The sequence below is a fragment of the Rousettus aegyptiacus genome, unplaced genomic scaffold, assembly GCF_014176215.1.
Source record: "Rousettus aegyptiacus isolate mRouAeg1 unplaced genomic scaffold, mRouAeg1.p scaffold_m13_p_1, whole genome shotgun sequence".
NCBI lineage: Eukaryota > Metazoa > Chordata > Mammalia > Chiroptera > Pteropodidae > Rousettus > Rousettus aegyptiacus.
The window spans coordinates 58,263,472-58,283,626 of record NW_023416284.1 but is presented as its reverse complement, the minus strand read 5'-3'; the positions used below and the strand labels follow the sequence as shown (position 1 = coordinate 58,283,626).

The 20,155-nt window shown below is 36.4% G+C and overlaps 1 protein-coding gene across 5 annotated transcripts in view; it reads right to left on the bottom strand.

Moving 5' to 3' along the window:
• The window catches only part of SAMD13 (sterile alpha motif domain containing 13), a 42,350-nt gene extending 31,692 nt beyond the window's left edge, over positions 1-10,658 (bottom strand). The window contains exons 1-2 of one of the 5 annotated variants that reach the window (XM_016146088.2): positions 10,477-10,658; positions 5,678-5,761 (exon numbers count right to left, since the gene is read on the bottom strand). In XM_016146088.2, the coding sequence (XP_016001574.1) occupies positions 5,678-5,730 (53 nt within the window). In that variant the 5' untranslated portion in view covers positions 5,731-5,761; positions 10,477-10,658. The other 4 variants (XM_016146086.2, XM_016146085.2, XM_016146087.2 and 1 more) reach the window with 4 other exon arrangements.
• Between the last annotated feature and the right edge of the window lie 9,497 nt (positions 10,659-20,155).

Below are 20,155 nucleotides of genomic sequence, written 5' to 3'. Positions count from 1 at the left end.
GGGAATAATAACAAATACCTCAAAATAGGATTAACGAGTTTCACACGAAGTGCTAGACACATGAAAGGGACTCCATAAATAGTAGACTTGTAAAACTAAAGTTCTGATCAGGAGCATGTGGCCAGTGAATAAGGGCTATTATTCTAGGCTTCTTTGAAAATGACCCTTTCTGACAGTACATACCCTAATAAAGCTACCATATTTTCCATACCTGAAAAACAAAATGGAAGCAACTATAAGCCACACTTTGGTAGACCTCAGAAACAGCCTTAAGACTCTATGTTTTATGCCTTTTGGGATTCTGCATTATAATCTAACTCTACCCAATCCAAAAGGTTAGCCACTAACCACTTGTGTCTATGTAAATTAACTGGAACTTCTATTTCTGGTTAAGATGGGATAACAGTGCCCAGATTTACCCTCTGCCTAAAATAACTAAAAATATTAGACAAAATATATGAAAGCATGGCACTAAAGGCATTGGACATAGGCAGTAAAGAATAGTGATTCCTGAGGGTGGAAAAGAAGCAAGGTAAACTCTATCAAGTTACTACCGAGAGAAAAATTTTAGGTTCTTCACAAGGCAAAGTCCTAGAGGAGAGAGTTACACAGACAGAACTCTGGAGATCTGCAGATCTCAAGTACACAGCAGAGTACTGAAATTACCACCTACAAGTGAGGAAACTAACTGAGGCTAGGGAAAGAATGAAGCCAAAGAATTATAGAGAACAATCCCTGGAGATCATGCAGAGATGAGAATAGTGCCCATTTCCAACTGTCAGGGAGGAAAATTTCATAATTCAGGAGCATTGGTTAGAGTACAAAGGTAAGCCTTACCTCAGCAAAAGGGAGAAAATACCCATAGACTAAATACAGCACTGGTCCTGCCTAACAGTTTTTAAAAGCAAGATGTAAAAGGATCAAAGTACTTGTTTCCAAGTTACAGAAGCATATTCCAGGATAAAAATCAAGAATATTTACAGGAATACAAAAATATCGATTACCCTACAAAGTAAAATTCACAGTATCTCTCTGACATGCAATAAAAAATTACCAGGCATACCACTATGGAAAACAATATAGAGATCCCTCAAAAAATTAAAAATAGAACTACCATACAACCCAGAAAATCCACTTCTAGGTATTTATCCAAAGGGAGGGGAAACATTAATTTGAAAAGATACATGCACCCCTATGTTCACTGCAGGATTATTTACAATAACCAAAATATAAAAGCAACCAAGGTGTCCACTGATAAATTAGATGCAGTACACACACACACACACACACACACACATATATGTATATGTATACACACACATATGTAATGTAATATTACTCAGCAATAAAAAAAGAATGAAATCTTGCTATTTGCAACAACATGGATGGATCTATTGGGTATTATGCTGAGTGAAATAAATGAGACGGAAAAAGAAAAATTCTGTATAATTTCACTTATACATGGAATCTAAAAACACAACACAAAACAAACAAAACAAAAACAGATTCATAGAAACAGAATAAACTGGTGGTTACCAGAGGGGAGTGATGTAGAAGGATGGATGAAAAAAGTGAAGGAAAATGAGAGGTATGAACTCCCAGTTATAAAATGAATAAGCCTTGGAGATGTAATATATAACACAAGGAATATTGTTAATAATATTGTAATAACTTGGCACGGTGACAGATAGTTAGTAAACTTAGAGTGGTGATCACATTGTAAAGTATATAAATGGTGCATCTCTATGTTGTACACTTGAAACTAATATGCTATTATGCCAACTATAATTTAATTTAAAAAATTTTAATTACCGGGCATGCAAAGAAGCAGAAAAATATAACCCATAATGAGGAACCAATCAACTGAAACAACAGAAATGATAGATTTAGTAGACAAGAACATTGAAACATTTATTATGAGTATATTTCACATGTTCAGAAACTAGAGGGAAGACTATGTTGAGACGTGGAAGATATAAAAAAAAAGATCCAAGTTTAACTTCTAGAGACAGAAACAACATTGTCTGAAGTGAAAAGCATATTGGGTGGGATTAACAAGAGATTCTACATTTCAGAAGAAAAGATAAGTGAACCTAAAGGCAAAGCAATAAGAAGTATCCAAAATGAAACAGAAAAAAGACAAAAAAAAATATTAAGAGGCATCTGTGAATTGTTCGACAATATCAAGTGATCTAATATACCTATAATTGGAGTCCCCAAAGGAGAAGTGGGGGAAACTAAAAAAAAATTTAAAAATAATGGTTGAAACATTTCCAAACTCGATGAAAAATAAGCCCACAGATCCAAAAAACAAAACAGACTATAAGCATAAGAAAGATGAAGAAAACAATAGAGCCTCATAACCAAATTGCTTAAAAATCGATGATAAAGAGAAAAATTTTAAGCAGAAAAAAAAAAAAAAAGATAGGGAAAAAACTAAATGTTTTCTCTTAAGATCAGGAACAAAACTAGGATGTCTAATCTCATCACTTCTATTCAGCATTTTACTGGAGGTGCTATTCAGTGCAGTAAGGTAGGAAAAAGAAATAAAAGGGATCCGCATTGGGAAGGAAACAGTAAAACTGTCTTTATTCATAAGACATAATTGTCTATATTAAATATCCGATGAAATCTACCGAAAACGACTAGAAGTAATGAGTTTAGCAAGGTTATAGGATACAAGGTAGATATAAAAGAATCAATTGTATCTCTATGTATTAGTGACAAACAATTGAAAATTTTAAAATTTAATTTTTAAAAATTTTTTAAAAAATTTAAAAAGCAATACCATTTATCATAGCATAAAACATGAACTATATAGGGATATATCTGACAAAAGATGTGCAAGACCTGAACACTGAAAACGAAACATTGCTGAGAGAAATTAAAGAAGACCTACGTAAATAGAGAAAAATGCTGTGTTAATGGGTTGGAAAACACAATATTGTTAAGGTGTCAATTCTCCCTCAATTGATCTATAATTCCATGTCATGTCAATCACATTGCTAGCTGATTGACAAGCTGATACTAAAGTTCATATTGAAATGCTAAGGGACTAGGAGAGCCAAAACAAGTTTGAAAAAGAATAACACAGTTGAATAGATAACATTACCTGATTTCAAGATCTATTATAAAACTATAGTTATCAAAACAGTGTTGTTATTGGCATAAATATATACAAAAATATCAGTGGAATAAAATAGTCCAGTAATAGATCCACACATATATGATCAATTAATTATTTTTCAACAAAGTTGTGGGAACAATTAAAAGAAACAAAAAAACAAAAAAACTACTGCTACTATCATCGACAGAAATATTTTAATTCTTATCTTACACCATACACAAAAATTAAATAGAAAATCATAGTCCCAAATAAGAATATGTAATAGAAAATCTTTGTGACCGTGTGTTAGGCAAATATTTCTTAGATATGACACTAAAAACACTATGACATTAAAATAAAAATTTGATAAACTGGGCTTCATCAGAATTAAAAAAACTTCTGCACTTTGAAAGACACTATAGAGGGAATAAAAATACAAGTCACATACTATATGAAAATATTTCCAAATCATGTATATGATAAAGGACTTGTATCCAGAATATATAAAAACTCTACACAATAATACATTTTTAAAAACTAGCCCAATAAAAAGATGGGCAAAAGATTTGAACAATACTTAAGAACAATGCTTATATCTGTATGGCGAATAGGTACATGAAAAGATACTTAACATTATTAGTAATTAGGGAAATGAAAATTAAAGCCATACCTAAAATAATGTTTAATATGAAAAAAGACAATATGACACCAAGTTTATAAGGAGGAAGAGCAACTGGAATGTTTACAAACTGCTGGTAAGAATTTAAAATGGGCAAGTTTGGAAAACCGTTTGGCAGTTTTTTATTTTTTTATTTTTTGGCAGTTTTTTTTAAAAAGTAAAACATACACCTGCCCTATAGCCCAGTCATTCCATTCCTAAATATTTATCCAAGAGAAATGAAAGCATATGTCCGCACATAGACCTGTACACAAACGGTCAAAATACCTAAAAAATGGAAACAACCCAAATGTTTACCAACAAATAGATGGATAAACAGTGAACAAACTGTCGTATGTCCATATAATAAAACAGTACTCAATAATAAAAATTAATGAACTATTGATATACACCATAACATGAATGAATCCCAAATTAATTATTCTGAGTGAAAGAAATCAGATCCCCTCCCCGCCAGAAAACCAAGAAAGTACATTCTGAAGAATTCTATTTATATAAAATTCTAGGAAAAGTAAACTAATCTATAATGATTTCGTGGGTGAGAATATGTTCATTATCTTAATTGTGGTAATCGTTTCATGGGTGTATACAAATATCCAAACTTATCAAATTCTATATTTTAAACACATATAGTTTATTATATGTCGATTATATTTCAATAAAGCTCTTAACTTTTAAAATGGATTAAAATTTAGTAAAATTAAAAGTTCAGTTCATCAGTTACGCTAGCCACATTTCAAGTTTTTAATAGCTAGCTACATGTGGCTACTGGTTACCATTTTTGGAAATCATAAGTATAGAACATTTTCATCACTGCTCAAAATATAGCACTATCTAACACATACATAAAATCGTATCTGTTTCTTTCATTCCTCCTACATGTATCTACCCCAACCTTCAAGAATTGGAATAAGCGTGGCAGCATGAAACTGATACATAAAGTACTTGAAAATTTTTAAAAACATATTTTATTAAGTTTAATCTAACTTTAACATAAAACATAACTTCTATTCATATGTGTGTGTATGCTTCTTCATTTAGATATCACAACTTCTATGAATTACACTTAATTAGTTTTCTCCAAAACTCAAGTTGAAGGCAATTTTAAACTAAATGACATGAAAAGAAATAAAACAGATAGTTCCCACTCAGAACTTAATTTATCCTTGTAATAAAAGTTGTTATAGCTTCAATATAACTCTTATAAGAGAACATTTTTTTCATATACTCACAGATACTTTGCGAATTAACTTTTTGTTCTGTTTCCGAATATGCTACATAATGCAACTGAATTTTCCTATTTAAAGAATCAAGCATATAATCTCACAACAAATATAATCAGAAGTTTTAAATGTGAGAACAGGCTTTAAGAAAGAACACTGTGGTATGCACTGAAATGCTTAACATCCAAAGAAAAGTTCATAAAATTAGGACAGAGAAGTTGTTCAAACTTAGTATTCTCACTGAAGGTTTTTCCTTCCCTCATTAGAGCCCTCAGTTTTGAGAGAGGTGATTTTATTTAAAAAGATTTAAACTCTATTTTCTGCCCCAACCCTTGCAGCCTATGGGCTTGAAAGGCAGAGTCTGTGTTTGCTCCATGTTTTTGTTTCCATATACAGAATGCAGGGCTGAAATCCTCAACCGTCCCTGTTGCAAAGCGTGATACACTTAACCCTTTATGCACTTTGATGTCTGAGTCATCTTTGTCTTAGAAATGGAATATAGAAAAAGGCAACCGGGGTGGGGGGAGAAGGGAGTCTGGTGGCCAGTGGATACCAACCAAGACAAGCCCCAAACAGTGTCTTGTAGTAGATAAGCAAGAAGTATAAAAATAGAAACCAAGTCCCTCTGTTCTTTGCAGAAGCAGAACTCACAAGCCAGTTTTCACTTACTTTTTTACACCGACAGAGCCATTTTCCTTGTTTTCCATGTCAACAGATAGCATGGGAAGGCTGCAGGTTCCTTTACTTCAGCAACTAATCAATAAGGGAAAAAAGCTTGTGTTTAATTCTTAGAAAGTGAGAGAAGAATATATATTCTAAATCGGAAACATAATGGTTCCTTTTACAGCTTCACACCAGTTCACGTATGTTTGTTTAAATCTCTAGCTCCCTCAGCGATAAGAGAGATGTGATTAAACCTAAAGAACTGGAGGAGAAGGATTGGGGTGCTTTCATCTGTACTGGCACTCCTTGCCTTGACAATAAGCATTTGCAAATGAAATTGAATCCTTGTTCAAAACAAGTGCTGTGTGAACTGGCACAGCGTCCTCTGGGTGCCAAGCTCTCACTTAAGACATTGCAACTCATAAACGAGTCAAAGTCGAGAAAAACAATCCTCCTTTCCCTGCCCCTTCCCACCATGGGCTGTGATTTCTTTTTTCTTATTGCATTTTTTTTTGGTCCACTCCCAATCAATCTTCCTTTATTTTTTTTCATTGCAATGCAAAAGAGCACTTAAGGCTTTTGTCAGCAAGTATCCCCCTACCTCACATACTCTCAACGAAAGCCTCAAAAACCTGTGAGATGACCATGCTTTGGTAAAGCTGAAAGCTCATAAAAATGTCAGATAGCCCTTAGCACAGAAAGGTGGTGCTGGTGTGTGTGTGTGTGTGTGGGTGTGGGTGTGGGTTTGTGTGTGTGGGTGTGTAAGAGAGGGTAGCAGCTAATTAGATTTATGTAAAAATCACCAAAACATTCAAGGATATATAATAGCATCCATCACTTTGTCTTTTTGTTTAGTAGGATGAGGTCTGAAAAAATTTAAAAACCTCCACAATTAATAGGCAATTAGCAAGATGAAAAAGCTATGAACAAAACTGCTTAAAAAAAAAAAAAACTAGTTCTGAAACGTGCTCGTTCTGCTACAGCTGAAGCCATAAATTAAATACATTTTCGCTCAAATCACTTTATAGTTCGGCACTCTTTCTCTAGGGATTACTCTGACACGACAAGTGCATCATTTAGCATATTCACAAGATTTTATCAGTTAGAGAAGTAGATGATTAAAAAATAATACTGTAAGTGTGGGATAATCTTCACTCCTGATACACTGATACACACACACACATATACAAAAACTTCCAGTTGCTAAACCACTTAGGTCATTCATAAAGAAATCCAACATTTCATATACATATAGATATTAACATACATTCACACACCGTTACAGAGTAGACAGAAGATAGTGCTGCTGCTCCATGCCAAAAGAATGATTTCACTTCAGTTGGAAACTGTTACATATTCACCATTTTCTAAGCATCCCAGAAAACAAAACAAAACAAAACAAAACACAATGATACTCTGTAATACTACACTACATTGCCTTCTTCTTATTATTATTTTCTTTCTTTCTTTCTTTTTGTGGAAGAGTAAAAAGAAAACCTACCTAGAAGCAACTAAAACATGTCATTTTTTACAGGCTTATCAAGAACAGCCAAAGAAACCCCAATGTTTTCTTTCACAAAGTAGGCTGGCAAAGGAATTCAATAAGGAGGTACAATTTGACACAGTGAAATAAAACCAGGCTGGCTCTCAGCCAACATGACGTTAGGAATCACACACAAGCTGCACCAACTGCCTTCTGGTTCATGGCTGACTTTTTAAAGCTACAGTGTGCCTGTTCACTTTTGCTAACTACCTTCGGCACAATTAGTGGAAGTGAATGAATTACTAGTCCAAAAACTGCAGAAATCTCTCTGCACCTGTCTTGCACAAAGAAAAAAAAAAGCTGTATCAATAGCTTCTTATGTTCTCCCTCCCCTTCATTGTCGCTGCATGATAAGTCTTTGCTGTTGTTCTGAACATGCGTGTCATGTTTCAAACTATTTATTTTTCTCCCCTGTGGGAGGAAAAAATATAAGAAAAAATAAGAGAAAGAATCCAGTGCTTATGGGCTATATCCAGTGAACATGCAGAAGCTTTAGTCCTGTGTTACTCTAACAGAGACTTGTGAACAAAGTTCCTAAGGCTAGGTTTTAAGTAATCTCTTTGTGAGGATAAGAAAAGCACTGTCCAACAGAAAATTCTTTTACTTCATTATACAGGAAATAACATATTTCAGAGAGGATGCAAAGTAGATGACCAGATCTCCTGAGAACGCCTACATTCTTTCATTTTGGCATTCATCCTCTCAGATGAAGTCAGCAAAATTTCAAAATGAAACAAACCTTATTCTACAAAACAATTAGTTCTGGGAAGTTTAATTTTAACTGCTTATCCCAGTTGCACAAAAAGCGTAGTTTGACAAATTCATCTAACAAATTATCTATAAGCACCTAGTATTCTATTAATTACACATGAAAAAGGAAGATATTGTGCCAACCACTAAATTCATAGTATCTCTCACCACCATCCTAGATTCCAATGCAGGAAACTGGGAGGTGGACTAGAGACACGGCATGATCTTTTGATTAAGTTACTCTAGTAAATCTCACAGTTTTCTTGATTGGCTAGGAAACATTCTCATTCCACAAACATGCTGCAGATATACAGGAAACATAAATAGTCATCACTGAAATAAATACCATCAATATTTGGACACTTTTAGGCCAAGATGTAAACAAAACCACTCAAGATAAGGCAGATAATACAGGTTCCCAAGAAGGATTCTAGAAAAAGTCATCTGCTGCTGTGATATTATACAGATGTCAGGCAGAACTGAGGAGAAAGCTGCTGGTCTGTCTTTTTTTTTTTTTTTTAGTAATTTTTAAGGGCACTAGAAGGTCAGCAAGTATGATCTAAATTTGCAACCTGAATTTCAAAGTCAAATTTTTTTCCTCTTATTTAGTCCAGGAATGATATTAGAAAATTTCAATTTCTTAAGATTATTGAGAAAGATTTGAAGTGCTCTCCCTGTCCATCTATCACTGATCCCTTGAAAAAGCAAACGATTTAGGGATGTATTCCAAGTGTTCATATATTTTTGAGTATCATTTATTGAGCATGGGTCAAACAGGAGGGTCTTTTAACACCACTAATGAAACTGATGAATTCTCAAAATAGAGAGCTCTTTCGCCAAGAGATTTTGTAATGGTTTTGGAATTGATCTGAAATTCTTGAACTGTTCGCCAACTAAATTCAAATGGAAGAGGGTTGGGCTGTTTTGAGTCCTGAGGGCAGGGAAGGTGTCCTGACAGTACTGTCTTGCCACTGCTCAGAACAAAATCAGATTGAGCTCCTTACTCTTGGAAGAGGGGTAAAGAAAATGTAGTTACACCCAACTCTTCCTTAGACACACTCACAAGAGGAAGGTTTCTGCGAAGAATCTCCAAGAATTTCTTCCTATCGATAGAAAAGGACATCTCCTCCTGTCTTGCCTGCTGTGATCGAAAGTTTGCCTATTAGACAAGGGTGTTTCAGAAGGCGTATGAAATCAATCTGATTTCATAAAAAATGAGCCACAAAGGCATTCTAAATTCTGACACCAGTAGATTTCACTTATCAGCTGGTTTCCAACTTTGGGATAAATTAACATTTGTGGCTATAAGGATGTATATTCGTTCTCACCCACTTCCTCCTCACTCCCTTCAACAAACTGATATTAACCCTCGTTTCTGCTAAAAAAAAAAAAAGAATAAAAAGAAAAAAAAGTGTACTGTGTAGCATAAATGGTGTGTTTAATGTATGTGTGTGCAATGTAGCTGTGTGTGATGAGTATGTGTGTGCTATGAGTCGTGCATGTGTTGTATGTGTGCCTGTGGTATGTGTAGTGTGGGGTGTGCAGGTTTGTAGAATGTGTGGTGTGCATGGTGTGTTTAAGTGTAGATTGAGAGAGATGTAAACAAGACCGTTTTATCCATGATATTATGGAATGTGCTAAAATACTTTTGTTGATCCTTGTGTTGGGATTCTGAGGCACACTTGGGAATGGGCTCAAATGGGAGAGGAAGATGGGTCAGGAAGGGAGAGAAACTGGTGCCTCCGTCAGGGTTCTTTTATTGATCAGTACTCATCCCCTAGAGAGGACTTGCCCAGAGATCCAGCGCCTTCCCAAAGGAATCACCCGCCCCTGCCTCCCATTCGTAAATCGACCCCCAAAGAGTGTCCAGCCCGCGTCGCAGAGTGCACACCTGGGTCCATATGGCTGAAGAAATCTCGAGAAGTCGCCCGAGGGCAGGGTAGAGCTCAACGGGTCCCCAAGGGCGTCTCAAGGGAAAGTGAGGAGCCGCCTGGAGAGGGGGCGCTAGGGGCAGGACAGAAGGGAAGAAGAGGAAACGCCAGAAAGCCTCTTGGACCAGCGGCGCCGTCCGAGAGCCAAACTACTTGCTTGAGGCACTGACGACAGAGGGAAAGTTTCTGGCCAAGACTTTCAAGAAGAAACGATTCGTCTTTGAGTTTAGGGTCTCCCCGGGGTAGCCTGTCTTTGAAAAGGGAGTGTGGGGGTGTGGCGCTCCCTTTGCGCCTAGCGGAGCCGTGCCACCACCCGGTTCCATCCTGCGGGCTCTAACCCCGCAGTTCCCGGCGAACCCCAGCTCTCTGCGGGGCCAAGCACGCTTTTGCCCCCAGTTCCACTCCAGGATGTCAGATTCCACGCTCGTGGGTGCAACAAGCTGCAGGAGCGCCGGGCACACAGCAGAGAGGAGAGAGGGCAGGGCAGTTTTTATTGTGATTTTCTTCGTTTCCTTTCATCCTGGATTGGGGAGAGGGCGGGCGCGTTCCCAGTGCCCTCGCAGCACGAGTGGATCACTTACCTCCCCGCGTGGCCGGCGCCGGGAGGCTTTCCCCCGCGCAGAGCTCGGCAGCCGCCACGCGCCCAGCCCCAGTGCAACCGGGCGGGCGCGCACGGCACGCTGGGACTTGTAGTCCTCCGAGGGCTGGCGGGGCGGGGGGTCTGATGCTGGGGCCACCAGGAAGGGGGAAGGCCAGGAAGGGAAGAGCCGGGGCAGGGACCTTGTGAATGTAAGAGAGGACATTTTAAAGAACTTAAAACCTCCAGGGAGCTGAGGGGTGGGCAACACTCCTAGAGAGAGTTTAAAATTGGTGATTTTCAGGCTTATCCTATATCTTATTCACTCATGGCAACCCTGATGAAATTTTAGGCAGGGTTTTGGAAGTAAGGGCAAGCGCCAACTTCATATTATTTAGAGCTATTTCTCCCTTCACTCAGAATACACACGTGGCATTCTCTGATTGAAACACCTCTTCTGTTACTCAGTGAATAACTCAGTTGAAGCCTAGGATATGCAAAGTGTGTGTGGGAGAAGAGGTGAATAATTGCACCTGACATTTGTAGAGCACTCTACAGTTTACAAAGCACTTTTTACTTAATTGGTTCATTATGTTAGAATCATAAAGCAACACTGAGTTAGGCAGAGAAAAACTCAAGATGCAGGGAGATTTTTTGTATTCACATCTACCAAGTTTGGAGATACTCCATACTCTTCATTCCTTCTCCAACCCTATTTTAGCAGCTGGGAAGAGAGAGGAGAACTAAAGACATGTGATGGGCACAGCGAAAGAAGAGGAGACTGCTGTGAAGGACTTTCTTGAAATAGCTGGTAAGTCCTTACTAAATTAGGAGATAAGTAAAACCAAAAGAAGAACCTATGGGTTGGAAGAATGGAGCGGGAAGGAAAAGGCAAATGGGATAGGGATAGACTGAAAAGCAGGTTTGATTAGGCTAGAGATGATATTTTAAAAAAAGTTGTATATATAAAAGCAAAAACAAAAATCAAGTGGACCTGGAATCCTGGTGTCTCTCGGAGCTAGCTTTATGACCTTAGGTAAGTTATTTAATTGCCCCAAACTTCTTTTGCCTCATCTTTAAGATTTAAATAATAATAGTTCATCCTTTATAATGTGGCTGCACAGATTAAAATAGTTGGAAAACAGTATAGTATAATTATTTTAAAATAATATTAATTATTAATATTATTGTAGTATAATAAATATTATTTATACTCATTATATGCCAGACACTATACTAAGTATAAATAATATTACTTATAAATACTGTTATCTGCAGAAACTCCTGTTGTGGAAGCATCAAAATATAAATGAGTACTATTTAGGAAGCTGTTAAAATATTCTACGCTTGAACTATAGGGGTAGAAAGGCAGCTATGAGACTCTTCAGAAGAAAAGTAGACAGAACAGTACAATCAGTTGGATGTGGGGAATAAGTAATAGGACATCAAAGATAGGTGCCATTTCTAGATCGATTAAGTGTATGGTGCCATTCATATAAATAGGTGCAACTGATGGCAGCAGAGGTGGATAGGAGGAGGTAATGAGGTAATGAATTAGACAATGACACCAGGGAGGAATTAGGGGAAAGAGGAAAAGGAAAACTGCAAAAGCACAGTGACATGGAGAAGCTTGTCAACAGGTCAAAAGGTTTAAAGAGGTAGCCAATGCCAACAGAAAAGAGGCCACTGGATTTACAGATTGAGAGTCTATTGGGATGAACTGCCTCTGGGAGTTGTTTTGAAAATTTAGCAGAGTGATTTTGCTTGTCCCAGTGATTACAGAGGGGGACTACTAGAATGTAGTTAATCAGCCAAAGATGCTAAACATCTTTTAATGCCTAGGACAGTCCTGTACAACAAAAAATTTTCCTGCATCCTTGTGGGACTTGACTGTCCCACTGCTCGTTTGTGTAGATGAAAAACATGTTTATATGTACCGGAGCCTAGAATCTATCTTATTTATAGACATAAACTGTTTTTCACAGACTTTGTAAAATATATTAAATTTTCCTGGAATGCAGTAAATCAAATGGCAATGCCATTTCTGAAATTTGAAAATCACCAATACAGTTCATTGTGTGGCCATTTCATGTTGATTCACAGATGAGTGCAAGCATCTAAGTACTTCATTGTGTCTTTTAGTTTAGGGATACCTGAGCATTTCCACATTGAATCACACATTACTTTTTCCTTTATATTGCCTTTATATTACCAAAATTAAGGCATAGCTTTGATTGTTTAAAATTTACGTATGTACCTTATGACTTTTTCTTTACAATGTTAAATAGGATACTACCTCATATTTGTTATTAAAAGGGGCATTAGTGTTGACAAGGCTGAGAACCATTTATTCAGTCAGTCAATTATCTTTTGAGTGCCTACTATATGCTAGGAAATGTTGCAGAAAAAATGCAAAAATCAGGCTGGCAAGAAACCAAGCAGTACTCGGAGAGTTGGAGAACTCAGGTTTATTATGCTGGCAGTTCCAGAGAGCTAACACTCTGAAGATCTGGGCCCTGAGTTCAGTCGCAACATTGCTTATATAGAACTTATTTGGCATGGGCCGATTGGTTAATTTGTCCTCAGACTGTTCCAAAGCGGCAGGAGTTGCTATGGTTGCAGGTAGTTAAAAAGAGTTACAAAGTGCGGGGAGTTGCTATGGGTTACAGGTAGTTACATGTGTTACTTAGAGCAAGCCAAAGAGAGGATGAGTTTTTAGTTACTTTTGAGTACTGCAGCAAGCATATCTATAGAAGCAGAATAAAGAGCTGATTAGCTTTTTGAGTACAAATTTCTCCTCAGTTTACTGCCCTTATGGAGCTTGGGTGTACGAGAGGCAGACAATAAATAATAAAAATAACTAAACAAATTATAAGGTATATTAGAAAGTGATAAATGTTATGAAAAATAAAGCAGGATAAAGGAGATGGGAAATGCAGGAGACAGTGTGGGTTGAAATGTTAAATATAGTGATCAGAGTAATTTTTATTGAGAAAGTGACATTCAAGGAAAAATCTAGAGTTGGTAAGAGTATGGCCTTGTAGATTTCTGAGAAAAGGACATTCTAGAAAGAGAGAACAGTCAGACATAGGCCACAAGATGAGTGTGTGCCTGGAGTTTTCAAGAAACAGCAAGGATGCTAGTGTGGCTGGATTGGAGAAAGTGGGGAGTGAGAAGTAGGAGAACTGAGAATAACCAGTGGATTGGAATAGGTGATGTAGGGCTTGCAGGGCATTGCAAGAGCTTTAGCTTTCATGCTGAATGAAATGGGCAGCAGCTGGAGAGTTTTGAGCAGAGGACTGACATAGTGAGGCATGTTTTTGAAAGATTATTCTGACTGCTCTATTCAAGGTAAATCATAGATACCAATGGTGGAAGTGAATAGGCAAGAAACTATTGCTGTCATCCAAGCAAGAAATAATAGTAGCTTGGACCAGAGTGGTCACAATGAAAAATGATGTGGGAGAAGAATCACAAATTCCAGAGGGCACAGTGCAGAAGTTTTAGGGGTTGGAGAAGGCTGGAAGATGGAGAGAGATTAGGAGGTATTCAAAGCCTTTTGGGAATGAGACTTTGGAGAAGACCTGGGAGTCTGGGACTTCTTGCAGTGATTCACATAAACAAGTATAAAGGGGATATTAAAATCAATCCAGAAGAGTCGAGAAATAAAAAGTGGGGTGGGGGGAGGTGGTGGTGAGGGGGCGGGGTTCGCTGTGAGTGTTTGGAGTAGGCAGGAATGTTTCAGTTCTCTGACTATGATAGAGACAAAGAGGTTTGAGAATCAGGAGGCTTCTCTATCCATGTTGGTGGAATGTTGAAAGCCTAGGGAGGGGAAGACTCAGTTCCAGGACAATGCTCATCCATGCCTGCCAGGAGAGGGGCCAACATAGTCTTCTTCCCCTCTGCCCTTAATCTTTTTGATGGAGTTAACTCTCTGATGGAGTTGAGAATTTGAGGACAAGCTGATAATTACTGTTAAGAACAAAGGCCCATAAATGATATTGAGTCAATAAAATGTATGTTTAGGAGAGGTAGATTTGTCATTGCAGAAATGGAGTGTGCAGCAGAGAATTTTGGCAAAGAAGGACAGGAGAAAGTTGGTCCCTTTAGAACTGGAGACGGGAGATAACTATGTCAGGTGACATGAGCCATTATTCAGAAACATGAAAATTTTGAACAGAGGGGATAAATGATGGAATAACATTCTCAAGAAGATGGAACTATGAACTGTCTATTCTTGGAAGGACGATAGAACAGTTTTTCCTGTCAGAAAGGAAAGAAAGACCATGGAATAATTTAAGAAAATTGTAAATAGAGGAGATGCAACATTTAAAATCTTGTTTGTTTATTATGAAAACAGCCAAATATGTGGTAAAAGTTAAAGCAATCAGAAATTCATAATAAAAATGAAAAATTTCCAATCAACCCATTCCTAGAATTATCCCTGTTAAATGTTTGATGTATATTGTCCAAAGTTTTTCCCTGCGCATATGATTTTTTTTTTGTAGATGTTACATGAATAGCTGATTTTTTTTTCTTTGCAGGCTATAAGATTTATATAATGTATTTATTGAGCATCTATTACATAGAAGATATGATCATCAGTCTTTTTGATCATGTTATTTACATCCTCTATATTCATACATATTTTTCTCCTTTATTTTTCAAAAATTGAAAAAAAACTGAAATCTAACATTTCCTTTATTTTTCTCTTATTTCTGAAGTTTTACTTTGTTTTAATGCTGCATTATTTGATATGTGAAGATTCAGAATGGCAATAACTTTATTGCAAATTGTATCCTTTGCCATTATAAAGTGACTTTGTCCCATTTACTAATTTTTTAAAAATAGTTTATTCTTTCCCTCTTGCAATTATGTTAATTAGATATGTTTAATCTTCTCTGTTATGTCTGTTTACATCTTGAATCCTTATTGTTTCTTTTTCTCTTTTGCTTTATGTTTTCTTTGTTTTGTTTTTATTATTTTTACATTCCTCTGTGTACTAGTTATCTATTGCTATGTAAAAAACTACCTTAAAACTTAGCAAATTAAAACAATACACACTTTTTTATCTCGCACTTTCTGTGGGTCAGAAATCCTAGAATGGCTTAGCCAAGTCCTCTGCTTTAGGATGTTCATAGGCTAGGTTGGGCTGGGCTCCATTCTTAACCAGAGGCTCAGCTTGCCGGAAGACCTGCTTTCAAGCTCAGCCATATACTTGTTGTCAGGATTTAGTTCCTCATGGGCCCTTGGGAGCTTCTGTTTCCTGCCACATGGGCCTTGCCATAGGGCAGTTCACAGCTTTATCTAAGCAGGTATGTGAGAAAAGTCAGAGAAACAGTTTAAGCAAGACAGAAATCATAGTCTTTTATAGTCTAATTCTAGAAGTGAAATCCATCATTTTGCCACATTCCCTTTGTTGGAGGTAAGTCATTACGTCCAGCCTACTCATGTGTAAGGGCATGAATGCCAGGAGACCTCTGGGAGCCACCACCACACTCTGGTAATTTGGACATTGTAAAGTGTATTAAATAAAATATTTGCATTTACGTTTCTCAATTTACCTTAAAAATAAAACTATGATGAAAGATGATGAAATTGATCTATTTAAGACTTATCTTCTCCTCTCTCACCTTTCCATTAGTTTTGAGAGCAAACATGATTCTTGTTCCAGTCTATTATAATCAAAATATTATTTTTATGTTATGTAATTTTTCTTTTAATTATAACAAGTATATTTAATTTTTATGACTTATAATGCCAATTACTTAACTATAACGTGTAAATAGAGTCAAGGCTCACAGCCAAACCTTTTGTACCTCATGACTTGTTCATTCATGAACTTACTGTTAGTCATTGTCTTGAAATTTTTTCCTCATAAAATTTTCAGAAATGCATAAATATTATGTTTCTCGAGTTCTTGCATATTTGAGAATTTCCTTCTCTTACCATTATTTATGAAAGGTGGTTAGAACGGATATAGAATTTTTCCCCCTTTGATATTCATTAACCACTGTTTTATTTTCTTCTAGCATCTAACGTGACTTGGAATATGTCCAATTTCTTTGTTTTTGAAAATGACCTTTTCCCCCCTGCCTAGATGCTAGAGGATTTTTTTTTCAATCCTTGAAGCTCTAGGAAAATGCTTTTACTAAATTCTCTTGGAGTGTGGTGAATCCTCTCATAATAAAGCTTTAAAATATGCTTTATTTCAGAAAATTCTTCTATTATGTAAATTTTTCAGTTCCATTGATTCATTCACATCTTCAAAGACAGCAGTCATTCATATGTCACTTCTCTATTACCTGTTGCCCATATCTTTCGTCTTCTCTCGGATCACCTTCATTCTATATTGTTTTCTACTAAATTCTCTGTGATTTTTTTTTTTTTATATATATAGCTTGCCTTTAGTTTAAGTTCTACTCCTTGGTGCTTTTAGTGTGATTTTCAGTCATTCAGTTTTTTCTCCTTGTTTATTCCCTCTTCTTTTCCAGATTACTTTTACTTTTACTGTTGTAAGTAACCCATGATTTTTTTTTTGACTTTTTTTTTTTTTAATTTTTAAAGGAAGTCAGTGAGGTCTAGTTATTTGGCTCAAGAATAAAATGAGTGATTGTCTTGCCCCCTACCCTGTTTATCTGCCTGCAGTTTGAATTATCCACCTAAAATGTAAACTAGAGTACTGAATGGTGATGGCTTATAATCTTGGGTCTATCATTCAATGGTTCAATGATGGATGAGCTGGGACAGAGGGAACAATCAACTGTTAATGAAGGAGAGAGATGGGAGGAGGAAGAAAAAGAGGGAAGGGGTGGGGGGGGAGAGAGAGAGAGAGAGAGAGAGAGAGAGAGAGAGAGAGAGGAATTTACTTATTTTTTCCTACTTATTACCCAAATTTTTTAACAAGGTATTTGAGTGACGTTATGATATAAGAAGCAATTTAAAACTTTATTTAACATATAAATGAAAACAAAATATCAACACCAGAGGAGAAATAAAAACATGGATGTATAGCTGCAGCATCCTACAGTTATTAAAATTAAATTATTACTGGATTTTTAAGCTTTGTGGTGACCAAAGCAAAAAAAGCCACATAATTAGATATATGATTCTCATGGATTCTGAAGGAAAACCTAGAGTTATCCAAGGGAAAAGTTTTGTAACACTTAGCTCTGAAAAAAATATCACATGGTCAGGGTTCTTAATGAATTGACGTAATAAATATAATAGTGACATTTATTATGCTATTTTTTTATAGCATTGCTTAGTGTAAGGTGAAATCTGGCATCCAGACACGGTCCGAAGAAAGCAAATTCCTGTGGTTCTAAGACAGTATGATCCATGCCTATTCAGAAGATATAATCTTCTGTAGGAGTAATAAATAGTATTATTGGGTCGAATTGTGTCCCCAAAAAGATGTATTGAAGTCCTAATCCCTAGGACCTTAGAATGTGATCTTATTTGGAAATAGAGTCATTGCGATGTAATTAGTTTAGATGAGGTCGTATTGGAGTAAGGGGAGGGCCCTAATCCTATAGACTGATATCTTTGTGTGAAGAGTGGAATGTAGAGAGGAAGATGCTATGTGAAGACACAGACACACAAAGGGAAGATGCAGGTAAAGGTTGGAATTAAGCTGCCTCAAAGCAAGGAACATTTGGGGCTACAAGAAGCTGGAAGAGGCAAGGAAGAGTCCTCCCCTAGAAATGTCAGGGGGAGCTTGGCTCTGCCAACACCTTGATTTCAGACTTCTAGCCTGCAGACTATGAGAGGATAAATTTCTGTTGTTTTAAGGCACTTATTATGACAGCCTTAGGAAACTAACAGATATACTGTATTTTGTTCAACAATATTATGAAAGTTCTTTCAGCCAAGATTTGGTATGTATCAGATAACAAAAAGTTTGATAAGGGACTAAAATAGGTTTTATATGCTGATATTGAGAATGGATCCATACGCTTTAAATGAAAAAAAAACTGTAAATATTTGTAAGGTAAAACATCCCTTATGAACGCTGCCGTGCCATACTTAAGATGCACACTTGAATGCTGGTCGTCACACACACATGGAGGAAGGGCCAAGTATATACTTTTAAACAAATCCAGGGGTTTCCTTTTAATGATGTGGGACCTATTTTGTCACATAGAATAAATGAACATTGCTAAGATGATTTAGTCTGGAATATTTACAAAACATGTGATACCTTTCCCTTACCTCAAGAATTGGACTGACACATGATTACAAGCCATAGATCAGTTAGAAAATGTAGGATAATTTTAGTATAGTTGTAAGCCAGGATTTATAACAATGAGTAGATAGCAGATTGAATTGTCTGTTGAAACTACCTGTAACCATTAAAATTCATCATTGGAATGTAAGATACCCACCCTCATCTTTTCTGTAGTGGGAAGGATGTATATACAGATTTTCCAAAAATTGTCTTTCTTTTTTCCTTTCTTCATTTCCTCTCGACCAGAGATTTTTATTCCCAGGCAGATGGTATTAAGAAGCGAAAGTTTGTACAGTCTCATCCCCTTATCCAAAGGTCAAACTTTTGGACATTCTCCAAAACACAGCAGCAGTCTAGAGATACGGAAAGGAGGGTATAAGTCTCTACAAGTTAGAAATAATCACAAAATCCTAAATTAAAATCACGAAGTAGCAATATAGCCAATTGAAGACAGACTCAGTGACAGGGGAAGGACACATTAAACAGCAGACATAAGGTGATACTGGATTACATACAGTAATGATGTTGCACAGTGAGAACTGGACCCAGACTCAGACATCTAGGGGTAGAGAAGCTTCCAGTGCTGAGATACTTATATCCTAAGATATAAGCAATTTGAAATAATAAATATATTAAATAAATACATATAAAAGACTTCTCTTACTCTGAGGCACTCAATGTGGGTGATAAAAAAAATATATCTTTAAAATTCATGAATGAATTTAAAAGTTAAAAGAATATTTAATATGTTAAAATAAATTATAAAGAAATAAAATGTGAGGAAGGAGAAACGAACTATAAAAATATCCATTATATTTAAAAAATAATAAAAATAGAACGTCTAGAAATGAAAAATGAAAAAAATTGAAATTAAAAACCTAGTGGAAGACTTAACAGCAGAGAAGACTACAGCTAAACAGAGAATTAGGGAGGGGTAAGTATAGGCTGGAGGACCTTCTACAGAATGCGACAGACAATTGCTGGAAAGTGTGACAGAAAGGAAGTCATTGAGGATAGAGTGAGAAAGATTTAATATGCCTCTAACCAGAATTTTAAGAGGAAGTAATAGAGAAAGGGACAAAGCAGTATTTGAAGAGACAGTGAATGAGAATTTTTGGAATTGTTGAAAATAGCAATCTCAGATTCTAAAACCCGAAGGATCCCCCATGAGGCAAATTTAAACAGACACTCACACAACTAAATGTATCGTTGTAAAACTTCAGAATACCAAAGACAAAGAGAAGGTGTTAAAATTAGCCAAAGAAAAAGTACAGATTACCGATAAAGGCATGACAATGAGACAGCTGAATACTCAGCAACAAATGAAAGGCAAGGTTGTCTGGTAAGGGCCCGTTCCTAGTTCATAGACAGCTGTCTTTCTGCTGTGTCCTCACATAGTAGAACAGACAGAGAACCTTATAAGGGTACAAATTCTTGAAGGCTCCACCTTCAT